Raw genomic sequence first — 18446 nt, 5'->3', positions numbered from 1 at the left:
CATTCAATATACTAGTATTTTGTTCAGAATTTTTATATCAATAGTCATAAGGGATATTGATATGCAGTTTTGTTTTCTTTTGATATCTATGTCTCGTTTGAGTGTTAACTGGCCTTATAGAATTAGGAAATGTTCCCTTCTCTTCTCTTTTTTGGAAGAGTTTATGAAGAATTGGTATTAATTCTTCTTTAAACATTTGGTAGCATTCATGAGGCCTGAGCCTTTACAGTTACTATTTCTGTTTCTTGTTATGGGTCTATTCAGATACTCTTTTTCTTCTTGAGTCAGTTTCAAAAGTTTGTGTCTTTCTAAGAATTTTCCCATTTCATATAGATTATCTAATTTGTTGCATACAGCTGTTCATAATATTTCCTTATAACTCTTCTTCATGTAATTTTTAAGAATAAAAATTCATTGTCGCCATTAAAGATGCTATGAAGATTTTTTTTTTTAATGATGTGGGAAAATGGTCCTGATATAGTGTTAAGTAAAAAAAGCAAGATAGGGCTTCCCTGGTGGCGCAGTGGTTGGGAGTCTGCCTGCCAGTGCAGGGGACACGGGTTCGAACCCTGGTCTGGGAAGATCCCGCATGCCGCGGAGCGACTAGGCCCGTGAGTCACAATTACTGAGCCTGCGCGTCTGGGGCCTGTGCTCCGCAACAGGAGAGGCCGCGATAGTGAGAGGCCCCGCGCACTGCGATGAGGAGTGGCCCCCTCTTGCCACAACTGGAGAGGGCCCTCGCACAGAGACGAAGACCCAACACAGCCATAAATAAATAAAATAAATAAAATAGTGTTAAAAAAAAAAGCAAGATATAAAACTGTATTTACAGTTTTTATGGTTATGAGTTTTTTTTTTTTTTTAATCCTTTAAGCCAAACGAACTAGACAACATCCACAACATCCACCTTTGAGAAGCATACCATGCCCCATGCCTACCCATAGGATGATTTTGAGCTCTGTAACACCTACTTTCTGGAGCCCTGAACACTACTTCATATTCCCTCTTCACATCAAATCACATCATTGCTTCTAACCCATCTCAGCTCAGCTCCAGGTATTAATTTACAGATTGCTGCTCCAGGCCACAACGGTGTCAATGTGACTTAATGACCTGATTTCAGAGTTTTCCTGGTTCAGTCACTGATTTGAGCCTCTGAGTGTCTGCCCCTCCCCAACTTCTTTTTTTTTTTTTTCAAGTTTGAAGTCCTTTTATTTCTTTAAATTGAGGTATGATTAACATATAATATTATATTAGTTTCAGGTGTACAACACAATGACTTGATATTTGTATGTATTGTGAAATGATCACCACAATAAGTCTAGTTAACATCTGTCACCATTCACAGTAAGAAAAAGAATTTTTTTTCTTGTGATGAGGACTTTTAAGATCTACTTTCTTAGCAACTTTCAAATATGTAATACACAATTATTAACTATAGTCACCATGCTGTACATTACATCCCTATGACTTATTTATTTTATATTTGGAAGTCTGTACAGAGTTTCTAAAGAGTTCTTTATATATTCTGCATGTTAGAGCCTTATCAGCGATAGTAATTTGCAAGTATTTTCTCCCATTCAGTGGGTTATCTTTTCACTTTCTTGATAGTACCCTATGATTCCACATATATTTTTAAGGTTAGTTATTTGTTGATTTAAATAACCTTTACACCTTGATTAGAAGTATTACTTTATGGAGCTCGGTTGACTCCTTGCTATGAAATAGTGATTTTTGAATTCTAATGTACTTGTGAACATCATCTGTGCTTTCCTTTGCTGGTAGCTGTTAAGTAAGAAACTACCTCAAACAGATACTTTGCCCAGAAATAAATAGAAAAAGAGTCTTGATGGATTTTCTGTTTTTCTCCTCTGCAACAGAATGCATTAGTAAATACTTTGAAATGTACTTTATTCCAAAAAATAAAAGAGTTTTCTGTTAGTGATATTCCATTATACTGATATTGCCTGTCTTTCTGAGGTACTGGTTTTTGTTTAGTTTTGTTTCGCTTTTGTTTTTTGTTTGGTTTTTAATGTAAAGACTAAGCAACCTGTGCTTCTTTCCCCTCTGGGATTGAGGGAGTGATGGTGATACTTCTGGCCAAGGTGCATGTAGCAACTGTGATAGCAGATGTGACAGTTGAGGCTACATCTCACCTTTGTTTTAATGCAGTCTTAAGACAAATATTTTTGGTGGAGGAAGAGAGTGAAGTCGTGAAGAAAGGGAGAAGTAGATACATGAAGCAAAAACAGTTTTAAAAAATCAACCCAATTTGAATCATACACTAATATATGATTTTCTATTGATTTTATCTATCATAGCTGATGATATATTTAACTCTATTCATGTTCTTTATCTTTTTAAGCTTATAGTAGCTGTTGAACAAGAAGAAATACCCAGACTTCAGGCCCTGTATGAGAGAGGCCTGCAGAATGGTGTCCAGGACCTGAGGCTGATCCAGCAAGAGGACATAAAAAAGAAGGAGCCATATTGTAGGGTAAGTGACTCACTAACCGCACACACAGGCTCACAGGGTTAGGGCTCAGTCCTGTGACATGGAGGCTGAGGGTGAGTTTATAGGAAGCAGGAATCATAGAGACAGTTAAATAATCCTGTTACAGAAGCATTAAGGTGCCAGACACAAGAGCGCATTGCCACAAACTCTGGACACCTGATTTCTTCTTTTCCTACAAGAAACTACCAGGTCCTGAAGAACATAGGCAAAACCAAGAGGAGGTCTGAGACTCTATGGCATGTTTGGAAACCACTGAGTGGTGAGATGTGGTTGGATCATAGGGTGTGTAGCAAGAGATAATAGATGAGACTGGGAAGGCAGAATTAGCCCACATAAAGGGCTTGATATCCATGCTGATAACTTTGAAGTTTATCCAGTAGGCATAGGTAGCCACTAAAAATTTTTGCGGAAGGTGGCTACAACATTGGATCTGTTTCAAGAGGGTGGGTTATAGAGTTTCTGGCTTAAAACATGCTGTGGGGAAAACCAGATCTTCTTTCTTGTATTTGTGATAGAAACACGAATAATAATATAATAGTTACTCTGCATATCAACTTCCCTTGATAGCCTTTTAGAGGCTATCCGTCCAACTCTCATTCCACTGACTGTTCCAATGAATCGCTATATCTCCTGTTCCCCATTCCTCAGTGTTTTAATGACATATTCCAATAGCTGGACTGTGGGTACCTGTCTTAGCGAGTGTGACCTTGAACTCACTGTCAGGCAGTGCTTATCAAAAGCTTGCTTTAGAGAAACACTATTTAAGGGAGAGAGCCTGGATGATATGTAGACCATTCATTCTTGTACATCTCTCCAGACCATCAGATTGTAGTACACCTACACTGTAGTGTTTTTCTCTCCCCATCCTACTTCTTGACCCCAGATTACTCTCCTTGCGTTGTGTTTTGGTTTTATGGCATCAGCCTGTGGAGAAAGTCATTGTGTCACTCACTGAGGCCTCTACTATAAGGAGGTGGTTGAGGACATAGGTTCACTGTCAAACAACATCTCTCTGAGAACACTCAGGAGAAATTTCAGACTCCAGTTCTAAGAATAATTTTGTTTTTCCTGAGCACAATTGGCTTGTTTTTATCTATGGGCACTGTGAATTCTTTAACTGATTGTATTGTCCTGTTTGCCTTGGCTCTAAGCAGAAACACATTTGTGCCCTACTCTTGCCAAATATCTAGAGCATTAAGCATACATTTTTATTTTCATGTACTAACTTTGCTCTTTGTTTCATCTTATCTTTCCACCTTTGTTTTCTATATGCTCTGATTTTTTGGAACTATTTATTGAATCACAGCATACATCCCAAATCATAAATGTATACAGCTTGATGAATTTTCGTTAAGTGTGATCAGCATCCAGATCAACAAACAGAACATTACCAGCTTCTCAGTATTCCCCTCATGCCCCCTCCTAGACACTACCTTTCCCTTAAGGATGACCACTGTTCTTTTACATCATAGATTTTTGAATTTTATGTAAGTAGAATCATATAGTATGTGCTCGTTTGTGTCTGGACTTCTTTTATTCAGTATTGTTTATAAAATTCATCCATATTATTGCATGTAGTTATAATTTGTTGTCATTGCTGTATAATAATCCTTTGTATGAATATAGCATGGTTCTTTATACTGTGGTTGGGCGTTTTGGGTAGTTTCCAATTTGGAGCTCTTGCAAATAGTGCTACTAAGAACATTCTAGCACATCTATTTTGGTGAACACATGTACACACTTTCATTGGGGATGTACCTCGGAGGGAAATTATGGTCATAATTTATATATACGTCTAGCTGTGGCAGGTACTGCCAAAGAGTTTTCCATAGCATTTGTCCCAAATAATACTCTTATCAGCAGTGTATGAGAGTTACAGTTGCTCCTTATCCTCACCAACACTTGATATTGTTTGTTGTTTTCATTTTAGCCATTCTGGTGGCTATGTAGTAGTATAATATTATAGTTTCCCTGTTGACTCATAAAATTGTACACCTTTTCTTATGTTTACTGGGCATTTGGATATTTTCTTTTGTGAAGCAACTAAGTCCTTTGCCCATTTTTCTATTGGGTTGACTGTCCTTCTTAACGATTATTAATTCTTATTAATTTTATAAGTTCATTATATAGTCTGAATATGTGTCTTTTGTTGTATATGTGTGTGTGTGTGTATATATATATATACAATAGATATCTTTTATGACTCTGCGGCTTGTGTTTTCACTCTTAATAGTGTCTTTAGATGAACAGAGATTCTTAGTCTTAATGTAATCATTCAATCAATTTATGCATATATTTGTCTTTTATGCTTAGTGCTTTTTTGTACTCTGAGAAATCTTTGCCTATTTCAGCATCAGGAAGATATTCTCCGCTTTTTTTCTAAAAGCTATGTTGTTTTACCTTTCGCATTTAGATCTACCATCCATTTGGAATTGATTTTTGTTCATGGTATAAGATAGGGGTCAAGGTACACTTCTTTCCCCTCATATGTAGATATCCAGTTAGCCCAGCACCATTTATCAAAAAAACCATTATTTCCCCACTGCACTGCAGTGTTACCTTTGTGATATCAGGTGACTATATATAGGTGGGCTCTATGTCTGGAGTCTCTTTTCTGTTGTCTCTTCTTGTACCACTACCATAATGTCTTAGTTACTATAGCTTTTCAATAGGTCTAGACATCTGGTTGAGTAAGTCCTTCAATTTTGTTCTTCTTCAACATTGTATTGCCTATTTTTGGATCTTTGCATTTCCATATACATTTTAGAATTAATTTGCTAAAGTCCACAAGATAACCTGTTGTGATTTCGATTGAGATTGCACTGACTATGTAGGTCCACTTGCAGACAGTTGACATCTTTACAATATTGAATCTTCCAATCCATGAACATGGATCACTCCATTTATCTGAATCTTTAATTTATTGAGAAAAATGTATTACAGTTTTCAGTGTAGAGGTCTTACATGTCTCTTAGATTATTTCTAGGTATTTGATTTTTTATACTCTTAAATAGTATTGTTATTTAAAGTTTATTTTCTACTTATACATTACAGATATATGGAAATCAAATTGGTTTTTGACCATGTATTCATCTTGGTTGTTGAATTCACTTATTGATTCTAATAGTTTGTCTGTAAATTCTTTTTTTTTTTTTTTTTTTTGGCTGCGCCACATGGCATGTGGGATCTTAGTTCCCCAACCAGGGATCGAACCCACGCCCCCTGCAGTAGAAGTGTGGAGTCTTAACCACTGGACCACCAGGGAAGTCCCAATTCTTTTGTATTTTCTATGTACAATCATGTCGTCTGCAAATAATAACTTATTTCTTCCTTTCCAACCCATATACTTGACTGGCTCAATATTTAATGCTAGCATATATTGTTTTGTATGTGTTTCTTGTTTGTTTGTTTTTACAGGGTGCTTCAAATCCTTTCACAAAAAGACAAGATAGAAATAGATTTTTTTCCCTTAAGTTATCTGTAGTTGTGCAGTTAAAGTTAGATCAAAATATTTGATTTTCTTAATTAGTATAACGTTCCCAGGAGACTAGGAATCCAAACAGTGTTAAATCAGTTCTTCCTGCAGAGAAAGTCATAACATCTTCAACTCCAGAAAACCTCACCTTTCCCTCCCCTCAGACTCAGTCAGAATAATCAAAGTGTTTGGCTTCTGGGAGTAGGTCTTCTTCTCCCTTTTCCTCTCCCCATGTATTTCTTATCTCTCTGAGATGGTGAATGAATGACTGATTTTTTTAAAAAAAGAAGACACCTTCACTGAATATCTAATTTTGGCTATTTCTTTCAGGCTTTGGGCAAATGCTACATGGTCTTAAGCCAGGATTGGTGAACTATGGCCTGTGGGCCAAATCCAGCCCACCACATGTTTTTAAAGACCTATAAGCTGTTTTAAATGGTTGAAAAAATTAAAAGAAGAATAATATTTTGTGACACATGAAAATTATATGAAACTCAAATTTCAGTGTCCACAAATAAATTTTTATTGGAGTACAATCATACTTATTCATTTATGTGTTGTCTGTGGCTGCTTTTGTGCCAAACAGCCAACTCGAGTAGTTGAAACAGAGATCCTAAGCCTCACATGGGCAAAAATATTTACTATCTGGCCCTTTACAGAAAAGATTACCAGCTCCTGATCAAACAGTAGGGAGCCACTGAAGGATTTAGGCAAGAAAATGATATGCAAACTGTGCTAATTTAGGAAGGTTAATCAAGTTCTGGTACGTAGGATGGAACTGGACATGAGAGAGAGGGGAGCCTTGAGGTGGGAGGTCAAAGCTATTTATATTTATTTTTGGAAGGCAGCTATGCTCACCATGATACCATCAACACCACTTATTTATAGTTATTTTTAGAATACCTGATTTCTTTCTGCTACTCTTGAATATCATAGGTTAGTAATTTCTAGACTTCAGGGAATTTTGATATATTATTCTTTATTTTATCTCACTATATTCTGTCTTTTTTTTTTTTCCATAAAGTGGGATCTGACATAAGGTGAGCAGCAGAATGTGGTGGCTGAGAAGCCAGACAGACATAAATTTAAATCTCATATCTGCCTATTTAACAGCTGTTTACCTTGAGTGGGTTAAAATTGTTCTAAACTTCAGACTACTCATTTGTAAAATGCAGGTTGTTCTGAGAATTAAATACAGTGATATATGTAAGGCATCCAGCATATGTTAATCCTCAAGAAGTGGTAGATGTTATTTTGGGCTTATTTAAGCAGTAATTCTAGTGAATTCAAATTGGTTTTGTCTGAGATACTTGGGGATTTTTCATGAAATCTGTTAAGATAACTTAGTTATGTTTGTTCTTTTCCTCCTGCTTTACATTTTCCCCTTTTCCTGATGCTTTGCTTGTAACTCATTATTTTATTCTGTTTATTTTCTTTAAGCCATATCAATTCCTCTGCAGAGTAAAATAGGCTATTTAAAAACATTGTAGAGAGATCCTAGGATGTCTTCAAACCAGGGTTGTGAATAACTCATATAAGAGCTTGTCTTAGTCAGTTGGGGCTGCTGCAATAAAGTACTGTGAACCAGTTAGCTTATAAATGTCAGATATTTATTTCTCACAGTTCTAGAGGCTGGAAGTCTGAGATCAAGGCTCTGGAAGATTTTTTTTTTTTTTTTTTTTTAAGCATTCCATTTTTTAATAACCTATAATGGAATGCTCTGGAAGATTTGATTTCTGGTGAGGACCCACTTCCTGGTTCATAGACCATCTTCTAGCTGTGCTCTCACATGGCATGAGGGGTAAGGGAACTCTCTGGAGTCTCTTTTATAAAGGCACTAATCCCATTCATGAAGCCTCCATCCTCATGACCTAATCACTTCCAAAAGGCCCCACCTCCAAATACCGTCACATGGGTCATTAGGTTTCAACATATGAATTTTGGAGGCACACAGACGTTCAGTCTATAGCAGAGCTGGTTGTTTAGACTGATTCCATACTTAAGGGGGAAAGATACTAGTATTAAAGAGATTAGGAGATTGGTTCAAGATGACAGAGTAGAAGGACGTGCCCTCACTTCCTCTTGTGAGAGCACTGGAATCACAACTAACTGCGGAACGATCATCGACAGGAAGACACTGGAACTCACCAAAAAAGATACCCCACATCCAAAGACAAAGGAGAAGCCACAGTGAGATGGTAGGAGGGGCACAATCACAATAAACTCAAATCCCGTAACTGCTGGGTGGGTGACTCACAAATTGGAGAACACTTATACCACAGAAGTCCACCCACTAGAGTGAAGGTTCTGAGCCCCACATCAGGCTTCCCTGGGGGTCCGGCAATGGGAGGAGGAATTCCTAGAGAATCAGACTTTGAAGGCTAGCGGGATTTGATTGCAGGACTTCGACAGGACTGGGGGAAACAGAGACTCCACTCTTGGAGGGCACACACAAAGTAGTGTGTGCATCGGGACCCGGGGGAAGGAGCAGTGAACTCATAGGAGACTGAACCAGACCTACCTGCTAGTGTTGGAGGGTCTCCTGCAGAGGCGGGGGGTGGCTGTGGCTCACCGTGAGGACAAGGACACTGACAGCAGAAGTTCTGGGAAGTGCTCCTTGGCGTGAGCCCTCCCAGAGTCCACCATTAGACCCACCAAAGAGCCCGGGTAGGCTCCAGTGTTGGGTCGCCTCAGGCCAAACAACCAACAGGGAGGGAAACCAGCCCCACCCATCAGCAGACAAGCAGATTAAAGTTTTACTGAGCTCTGCCCACCAGAGCAACAGCCAGCTCTACCCACCACCAGTCCCTTCCATCAGGAAACTTGCACAACCCTCTTAGATAGCCTCATCCACCAGAGGGCAGACAGTAGAAGCAAGAAGAACTACAGTCCTGCAGCCTGTGGAACAAAAACCACATTCACAGAAAGAGAGACAAGATGAAAAGGCAGAGGGCTATGTACCAGATGAAGGAACAAGATAAAACCCCAGAAAAACAACTGAATGAAGTGGAGATAGGCAACCTTCCAGAAAAAGAATTCAGAATAATGATAATGAAGATGATCCAGGACCTCGGAAAAAGAATGGAAGCAAAGATCGAGAAGATGCAAGAAATGTTTAACAAAGACCTAGAAGAATTAAAGAACAAACAAACAGAGATGACCAATACAATAACTAACATGAAAACTACACTAGAAGGAATCAATAGCAGAATAACTGAGGCAGAAGAATGGATAAGGGACCTGGAAGACAGCATGGTGGAATTCACTGCTGCGGATCAGAATAAAGAAAAAAGAATGAAAAGAAATGAAGACAGCCTAAGAGACCTCTGGGACAACATTAAATGCAACAACATTTGCATCATAGGGGTCCCAAAAGGAGAAAAGAGAGAGAAAGGACCTGAGAAAATATTTGAAGAGATTATAGTTGAAAACTTCCCTAACATGGGAAAGGAAATAGCCACCCAAGTCCAGGAAGCACAGAGAGTGCCATACAGGATAAACCCAAGGAGAAACATGCCAGGACACATAATAATCAAATTGGCAAAAAAATTGGCAAAAATTAAAGACAAAGAAAAATTATTGAAAGCAGCAAGGGAAAAATGACAAATAACATACAAGGGAACTCCCATAAGGTTAACAGCTGATTTCTCAGCAGGAACTCTACAAGCCAGAAGGGAGTGGCATGACATTTAAAGTGATGAAAGGGAAGAACCTACAACCAAGATTGCTCTACCTGGCAAGGATCTCATTCAGATTCGATGAATAAATCAAAGGCTTTACCGACAAGCAAAAGCTAAGAGAATTCATCACCACCAAACCAGCTCTACAGTAAATGCTAAAGAAACTTCTCTAAGTGGGAAACACAAGAGAAGAAAAAGACCTACAAAAACAAACCCCCCAAAATTAAGAAAATGGTAATAGGAACATACATATTGATAATTACCTTAAACGTGAATGGATTAAATGCTCCAACCAAAAGACACAGGCTTGCTGAATGGATACAAAAACAAGACCCATATATATGCTGTCTACAAGAGACCCACTTCAGACCTAGGGACACATACAGACTGAAAGTGAGGGGATGGAAAAAGATATTCCATGCAAATGGAAATCAAAAGAAAGCTGGAGTAGCAATACTCATATCAGATAAAAGAGACTTTAAAATAAAGACTGTTACAAGAGACAAGGAAGGACACTACATAATGATCAAGGGATCAATCCAAGAAGAAGATATAACAATTATAAATATATATGCACCCAACTTAGGAGCACCTCAATATATAAGGCAACTGCTAACAGCTATAAAAGAGGAAATCGACAGTAGCACAGTAATAGTGGGGGACTTCAACACCTCACTTACACCAATGGACAGATCATCCAAACAGAAAATTAATAAGGAAACACAAGCTTTAAATGACCCAATAGACCAGATAGATTTAATTGATGTTTATAGGACATTCCATCCAAAAACAGCAGATTGCACTTCTCAAGTGAGCACGGAACATTCTTCAGGATAGATCACATCTTGGGTCACAAATCAAGCCTCAGTAAATTTAAGAAAATTGAAATCATATCAAGCATCTTTTCTGACCACAATGCTATGAGATTAGAAATCAATTACAGGGAAAAAGACATAAAAAACACAAACACATGGAGGCTAAACAATACATTACTAAATAACCAAGAGATCACTAAAGAAATCAAAGAGGAAATAAAAAAATACCTAGAGACAAATGACAATGAAAACACGACGATCCAAACCTATGGGATGCAGCAAAAGCAGTTCTAAGAGGGAAGTTTATAGCAATACAAGCCTACCTCAAGAAACAAGAAAAATCTCAAATAAACAATCTAACGTTACACCTAAAGGAACTAGAGAAAGAAGAACAAACAAAACCCAAAGTCAGCAGAAGGAAACAAATCATAAAGATCAGAGCAGAAATAAATGAAATAGAAACAAAGAAAACAATAGCAAAGATCAATAAAACTAAAAGCTGGTTCTTTGAGAAGATAAACAAAATTGATAAGCCATTAGCCAGACTCATCAAGAAAAAGAGGGAGAGGACTCAAATCAATAAAATCAGAAATGAAAAAGGAGAAGTTACAACAGACACCACAGAAATACAAAGCATCCTAAGAGACTACTACAAGCAACTTTATGCCAATAAAATGGACAACCTGGAAGAAATGGACAAATTCTTAGAAAGGTATAACCTTCCAAGACTGAACCAGGAAGAAACAGAAAATATGAACAGACCAATCACAAGCACTGAAATTGAAACTGTGATTAAAAATCTTCCAACAAAAGTCCAGGACCAGATGGCTTCACAGGTGAATTCTATCAAACATTTAGAGAAGAGCTAACACCTATCCTTCTCAAACTCTTCCAAAAAATTGCAGAGGAAGGAACACTCCCAAACTCATTCTATGAGGCCACCATCACCCTGATACCAAAAACAGACAAAGACACTACAAAGAAAGAAAATTACAGACCGATATCACTGATGAATATAGATGCAAAAATCCTCAACAATATACTAGCAAACAGAATCCAACAACACATTAAAAGGATCATACACCACGATCAAGTGGGATTTATCCCAGGGATGCAAGGATTCTTCAATATACGCAAATCAATCAATGTGAAACACCATATTAACAAATTGAAGAAGAAAAACCATATGATCATCTCAATAGATGCAGAAAAAGCTTTTGACAAAATTCAACACCCACTTATGATAAAAACTCTCCAGAAAGTGGGCATAGAGGGAACCTACCTCAACATAATAAAGGCCATATATGACAGACCCACAGCAAACATCAATCTCAATGGTGAAAAACTGAAAGCATTTCCTCTAAGATCAGGAACGAGACAAGGATGTCCACTCTCACCGCTATTATTCAACATAGTTCTGGAAGTCCTAGCCACGGCAATCAGAGAAGAAAAAGAAATAAAAGGAATCCAAATTGGAAAAGAAGAAGTAAAACTGTCACTGTTTGCAGATGACATGATATTATACATAGAGAATCCTAAAGCTGCCACCAGAAAACTGCTAGAGCTAATTAATGAATATGGTAAAGTTGCAGGATACAAAATTAATGCACAGAAATCTCTTGCATTCCTATACACTAATGATGAAAAGTCTGAAAGAGAAATTATGGAAACACTCCCATTTACCATTGCGACAAAAAGAATAAAATACCTAGGAATAAACCTACCTAGGGAGACAAAAGACCTGTATGCAGAAAACTATAAGACATTGATGAAAGAAATTAAAGATGATACCAACAGATGGAGAGATATACCATGTTCTTGGATTGGAAGAATCAACATTGTGAAAATGACTATACTACCCAAAGCAATCTACAGATTCAATGCAATCCCTATCAAATTACCAATGGCATTTTTTACGGAACTAGAACAAATCATCTTAAAATTTGTATGGAGACACAAAAGACCCCGAATAGCCAAAGCAGTCTTGAGGGAAAAAAACGGAGCTGGAGGAATCAGACTCCCTGACTTCAGACTATACTACAAAGCTACAGTAATCAAGACAATATGGTACTGGCACAAAAACAGAAACATAGATCAATGGAACAAGATAGAAAGCCCAGAGATAAACCCACACACCTATGGTCAACTAATCTATGACAGAGGAGGCAAGGATATACAATGGAGTAAAGACAGTCTCTTCAATAAGTGGTGCTGGGAAAGCTGGACAGCTACATGTAAAAGAATGAAATTAGAACACTCCCTAACACCATATACAAAAATAAACTCAAAATGGATTAGAGACGTAAATGTAAGACCAGACACTATAAAACTCTTAAAGGAAAACATAGGAAGAACATTCTTTGACATAAATCACAGCAAGATCTTTTTTGATCCACCTCCTAGAGTAATGGAAATAAAAACAAAAATAAACAAATGGGACCTAATGAAACGTAAAAGCTTTTGCAAAGCAAAGGAAACTACAAACAAGACGAAAAGACAACCTCAGAATGGGAGAAAATATTTGCAAACGAAACATCGGACAGAGGATTAACCTCCAAAATATACAAACAGCTCATGCAGCTCAATATTAAAAAAACAAACAACCCAATCCAAAAATGGGCAGAAGACCTAAATAGACATTTCTCCAAAGAAGACATACAGATGGCCAAGAAGCACATGAAAAGCTGCTCAACATCACTAATTATTAGAGAAATGCAAATCAAAACTACAATGAGGTATCACCTCACACCAGTTAGAATGGGCATCACCAGAAAATCTGGAAACAACAAATGCTGGAGAGGGTGTGGAGAAAAGGGAACCCTCTTGCACTGTTGGTGGGAATGTAAATTGATACAGCCACTATGGAGAACAGTATGGAGGTTCCTTAAAGAACTAAAAATAGAATTACCATATGATCCAGCAGTCCCACTACTGGGCATATACCCAGAGAAAACCATAATTCAAAAAGACACATGCACCCCAATGTTCATTGCAGCACTATTTACAGTAGCCAGGTCATGGAAGCAACCTAAATGCCCATTGACAGACAAATGGATAAAGAAGATGTGGTATATATATACAATGGAATATTACTCAGCCATGAAAAGGAACGAAATTGGGTCATTTGTTGAGATGTGGGTGGATCTAGAGACTGTCATACAGTGTGAAGTAAGTCAGAAAGAGAAAAACAAATATCGTATATTAATGCATGTATGTGGAACCTAGAAAAATGGTACAGATGAACCGGTTTGCAGGGCAGAAGTTGAGACACAGATGTAGAGAACAAACGTATAGACACCAAGGGGGGGAAGCTGCAGGGTGGTGGGGATGGTGGTGTGATGAATTGGGCGATTGGGATTGACATGTATACACTGATGTGTATAAAATTGATGACTAATAAGAACCTGCTGTATAAAAAAATAAATAAAATTCAAAAAAAAAGACACATGCACCCCAGTGTTCATTGCAGCACTATTTACAATAGCCAAGACATGGAAGCAACCTAAATGCCCATCGACAGACGAATGGATAAAGAAGATGTGGTACATATATTCAATGGAATATTACTCAGCCATAAAAAAGAAACGAAATTGGGTCATTTGTAGAGATGTGGATGAATCCAGAGACTGTCATACAGAGTGAAGTAAGTCAGAAAGTGAAAAACAAATATCGTATTTTAACGCATATATGTGGAACCTAGAAAAACTGTACAGATGAACCGGTTTGCAGGGCAGAAATTGAGACACAGATGTAGAGAACAAACGTATGGACACCAAGAGGGGAAAGTGGCGGTGGGGCTGGTGGTGTGATGAATTGGGAGATTGGGATTGACATGTATACACTAATATGTATAAAATGGATAACTAATAAGAACCTGCTGTATAAAAAATAAAATAAAGAGATTAGGAGTCTGTACATATGGGGGGCAGGAAGTATATGGGAAATCTCTGTACCTTCTGCTCAATTTTTCTGTGAACCTAAAACTGCTCTAAAAAATCAAGTCTATTAAAAAAAAATGAAGCAATTAAACTCACATCTAAACAGTGCTTTACAAAAATTATTGAGTGCTTCCTGAATATAAAACAGCTAAACCTGTTGCTGTTTTATAGCTTTATGTGATTTTGATGGGATTTGGTTGTGAAATTATGATGTCAGAATCTCACTGATCTGTATCAATTATTACCTTGCCATTTGAGAATAAAATAATTTATAACCCCCCCCAGGAAGGCATGCTAATTTTTAACATGTGTTTCTCTTTTTATGTACTAATGGAAAGCTCTTTCACACTTTAAGGTTGGTGTAAAAAAATAAATAAATAAAAGGACATATGAGCCCCTGACCCCACTGTGGATTTTGTCATGATATAAAAGCAATATTGATTATGGAGTTTGGAAAACAGGATTATTGGTTTCGTGGCAGTACTGAAATCTGGAGTATTTGGAAGATTCCAGCTAATCATCTGGAACAACAATCGTTGTCTGTCACGTATCCTTGTCAGCACTTTAAAGGTAGAAAAAAAATAGAAACATGGACCCATGGTTCTTTTTTTTTTTTAATTTATTTATTCAATTTATTTATTTTTGGCTGTATTGGGTCTTCGTTGCTGTGTGCGGGCTTTGTCCAGTTGCAGTGAGCAGGGGCTACTCTTTGTTGTGGTGCGAGGGCTTCTCTCATTGCGGCGGCTTCTCTTGTTGCAGAGCACGGGCTCTAGGCACGTGGGCTTCAGTAGTTGTGGCTCACGGGCTCTAGAGCGCAGCCTCAGTAGTTGTGGCGCACGGGCGTAGTTGCTCCACAGCATGTGGGATCTTCCCGGATCAGGGCTTGAACCCGTGTCCCCTGCATTGGCAGGTGAGTTCTTAACCACTGCGCCACCAGGGAAGCCCCATGGTTCTTTATATCATGCCTAACTGTTAAAAAAGAAACAAAAAACAGGACAACTCTTCATAAATCATAAAGGTTAAGGATGAATCTGGATATTGTTCTGTGTACCTGACCATGTGATCCTCACGTGTCTTGGAATGAGGTAGATGAAGTATGTGTGTATAGATAATCAAATTATGTATGCATATTTTTGTGTCTTATAAGTAAAGAAACTGGTTAAGGTAATTCTCCAAGGTTGTACAGCTCCTAAAGAGTTCCCTCCTCCCAGATCTGACTCAGAACTTGTATGTTTTTGTTCAGTTTAACCGACATTTTCTTCTTTACTATGTGCCAAACACTATGTTGGGCACTGCAGATGTTAAGGTGAGTAAGACATAGTTGTCATCCTGAAGGAAGTTGTAGTATAGCAGAAAATACAATTTTAATACAGTGATAAGTTTTCTGATACAACTGATACTCTGTCTTGTGCCAAGGTAAGGGAGAGCTTTTAGCTTAGTCTGAAAGTCTAGGAAAATCTTTTCAGAAGTGAACCCCCCACTTGAAAGATGAATAAATAGTGTAACTTATAACAGAGGTATATCCTACTTTTCTCTGAGTCCTCTGCAGTAGTGATCTGCTTTATAGAATGCCACATTATAGTTATCAATGTCTAGGTGTATTGATATTTAGGGGTGGCAATGCATAGCAGAAAATATACTCTGGTTATTTCATGGAAGTGTCTTCAGTAAATTCCTTCCTTTTCCCCCAACTTCACCACCACTACCAAGAATGGGTGGCAAAATTTCCATGGTATAGGGTCACATTTGTTTCTTCTAGGCCCTCCAGAAAGAAACAGTTTGCCAGGGGAACTCTGAAAGGGCTTCTTGGACCAGATCTCTTTAAGAAGAAAATTAAGTGCCCCTAGGGGAAGTATCTTGGAAAATTTTAAACTGCCTCTGTAAACTTTGACTTTGAAGGATAGCTCTTGTCAGTGCTTGCTATGGGTAAATCCTGACTGCTTCCTCTGACCTTAGCTGTGGTGATCCGTCTGCCTTTTCTTGAGCACTGTTGGTCAGGCACACGTTCCTTTGTTCCTCTAGCCTCCTGACTGACTTCCAGCTCCCAACTTTCCCTGACCTGCTTGCCTGGTTCTTTTCCAGCCACCTGACCTGCCATAACCTCAGATTCAAGCTCTGACCTGCTAACCTGGACAGTGCACGCCCAGCCTGCTGGCTGACAGACACAGTCAGCCTGTCCCCCAACCCTGCCCTGGGCAGAGTGTCCGACTGCTGGGCAGCAGTGACTCGCTCCACCTTCCCCCCACTACACATATAGGCGGGGCACACCAACATCTCATGAGGACAGTCACAGCCAAGGCTAGAAAGGGAAGGAAGAAGGAAAACTTGTTAGGGAAGGTCTGGGGCAGGGGAGGAATCTAGTATGTTTAAAGACAGCTCATTCAGTCAGTAAATAGTTGAGTGCTTCTGTGTGTCAGGCATGTGCTGGGTTATAGGAGTATAAGATGACTAAGGAGGATATTTGGGATTATAAAAAAATATTGATATGAAGCACTTTTACAGCATGGTTTTATCACCCTGTTATCATACTTGTCACATAGTTTTTATGCTACGTAAGGAAGTTTTTTGTAACTAAACTCTTATTTTTTGTGGCTAAACTCTTAGTATTATCCTAAGTTAGCTTCCAAGGTTATTGTACCCCAGAAACCATTTGTAGTTTGAAGTTGAATTATACTTATTTGACCTGCGAATTTAGGAATTTCAGGCAATATAAGTTCTAATGTAAAATCTTACGTGTGATTGTATTGAAACAGAAGGAATGATTTCCTGTTCTTGGCAAATGCTGTCATATTCTGGAAGCAAGGCTGTCAGGAAAATGATGAAGTTTGCCAAATGTTATGTTCAGTTTGTGAAAAGAGACTGTGAGGCATTTTGTGAGCCTTCACCTTTAGTGTCATCTGGCCATTTGGAAGCATTGGTCAGGGATGGGTGGCAAAGTCAAAAGCTTTTAAAGGCCAAGCAGGTAAATGCACTGGGGTAGACGTGGAGCAGTGAATACAGATGAGATATTTAAAATAATATTATCAGATATCATTTTAAAACTGCAACAACAGTGCAGTCCTGGCCAACCAGGAGGGTAGCAGCATTTACCTGTCGTGCTCAACTTCTGGGCGCCATTTATCCTGGGAACCAGGCTACCCTCTTAGGGGCAATTGATTGGGAGAACTGATATACTCTTATATACAATAAGGCAACAGAAAATGGTGCCATTTCCAAGGATTCACCAAAATGTAGTCAATACTTTGTGAAATGCTACTCGTTTCCTTTTCTTCAGAATTAGAAAAGCCAATGCACATTCAACACTCATTCCAAAAAATTAAATAGGTGTGGTTGTAGATCATTCGTTTATAGGGCTTAAACATGTTTTGAGTGACAACACACACACACACCCCAACATAGCAACAAAAGATCCAGACTATTCATTTCTCATATTACCTGCAGAGAAAGTTTGAATTAACCACATAAAATCTCCATTCAGCAGTTGTAGTCTTGAAGATAGATTCTGCAGCAAATCAAATCAATACTCGGCAAACACTGTGAACAACTCTGAGCTCTCACTGAGTGTGCATGACATATAATATACAACTGGGAAAAATCTCTACAGTTTGTTTAAAATATAATTGGTGATACACTGTTTGATTCAGAATCAGATATGAATCAGAATCAGATATGGTAAGGGATAAATAAAACAGAAAAACTCATCGTAGCAGCTGGAAGAGCCTGGAAAAATTAACTCCTCTAAGGAGGAGAATTATTTCCTGACTATAGAGGTTTTCTTATTTAGCTAGTATTATTTCTTTTATCTGTTAGACAAATTATATATGTATTCAATTTCAAATTTAGGCATTGAATTGAGCACTTTTATTTTTCTTTAAGACTATCAGATGTTTGCCAGGAAAGGCTAATTGTGTGTTATCCATCAATATAAACAGTAAAAAAATTCAGCCAAAAATCAAATTTATTGCACAACCTGTGCTCAGTGGTTTTTAATTGTATTGTCTTGACTTTTTCACAATTCTGTCC

General features: G+C 38.1%; 1 protein-coding gene across 3 annotated transcripts in view; it reads left to right on the top strand.

The window, feature by feature from the left end:
• The window catches only part of L2HGDH (L-2-hydroxyglutarate dehydrogenase), a 52735-nt gene that overhangs the window by 12457 nt on the left and 21832 nt on the right, over positions 1-18446 (top strand). For 2 of the 3 annotated variants that reach the window (XM_007192819.2, XM_007192818.2), the window contains exon 4: positions 2366-2497. In XM_007192819.2, the coding sequence (XP_007192881.1) occupies positions 2366-2497 (132 nt within the window). Of the gene's footprint in view, positions 1-2365; positions 2498-5707; positions 18444-18446 lie in introns of those variants that run through there. The other variant, XM_057544049.1, reaches the window with a different exon arrangement.

Source organism: Balaenoptera acutorostrata, chromosome 3 (genome assembly GCF_949987535.1).
Source record: "Balaenoptera acutorostrata chromosome 3, mBalAcu1.1, whole genome shotgun sequence".
In the NCBI taxonomy this organism is placed as follows: domain Eukaryota; kingdom Metazoa; phylum Chordata; class Mammalia; order Artiodactyla; family Balaenopteridae; genus Balaenoptera; species Balaenoptera acutorostrata.
The sequence above is the reverse complement of the archived record's forward strand: the minus strand, read 5'-3'. Positions and strand labels throughout refer to the sequence as shown.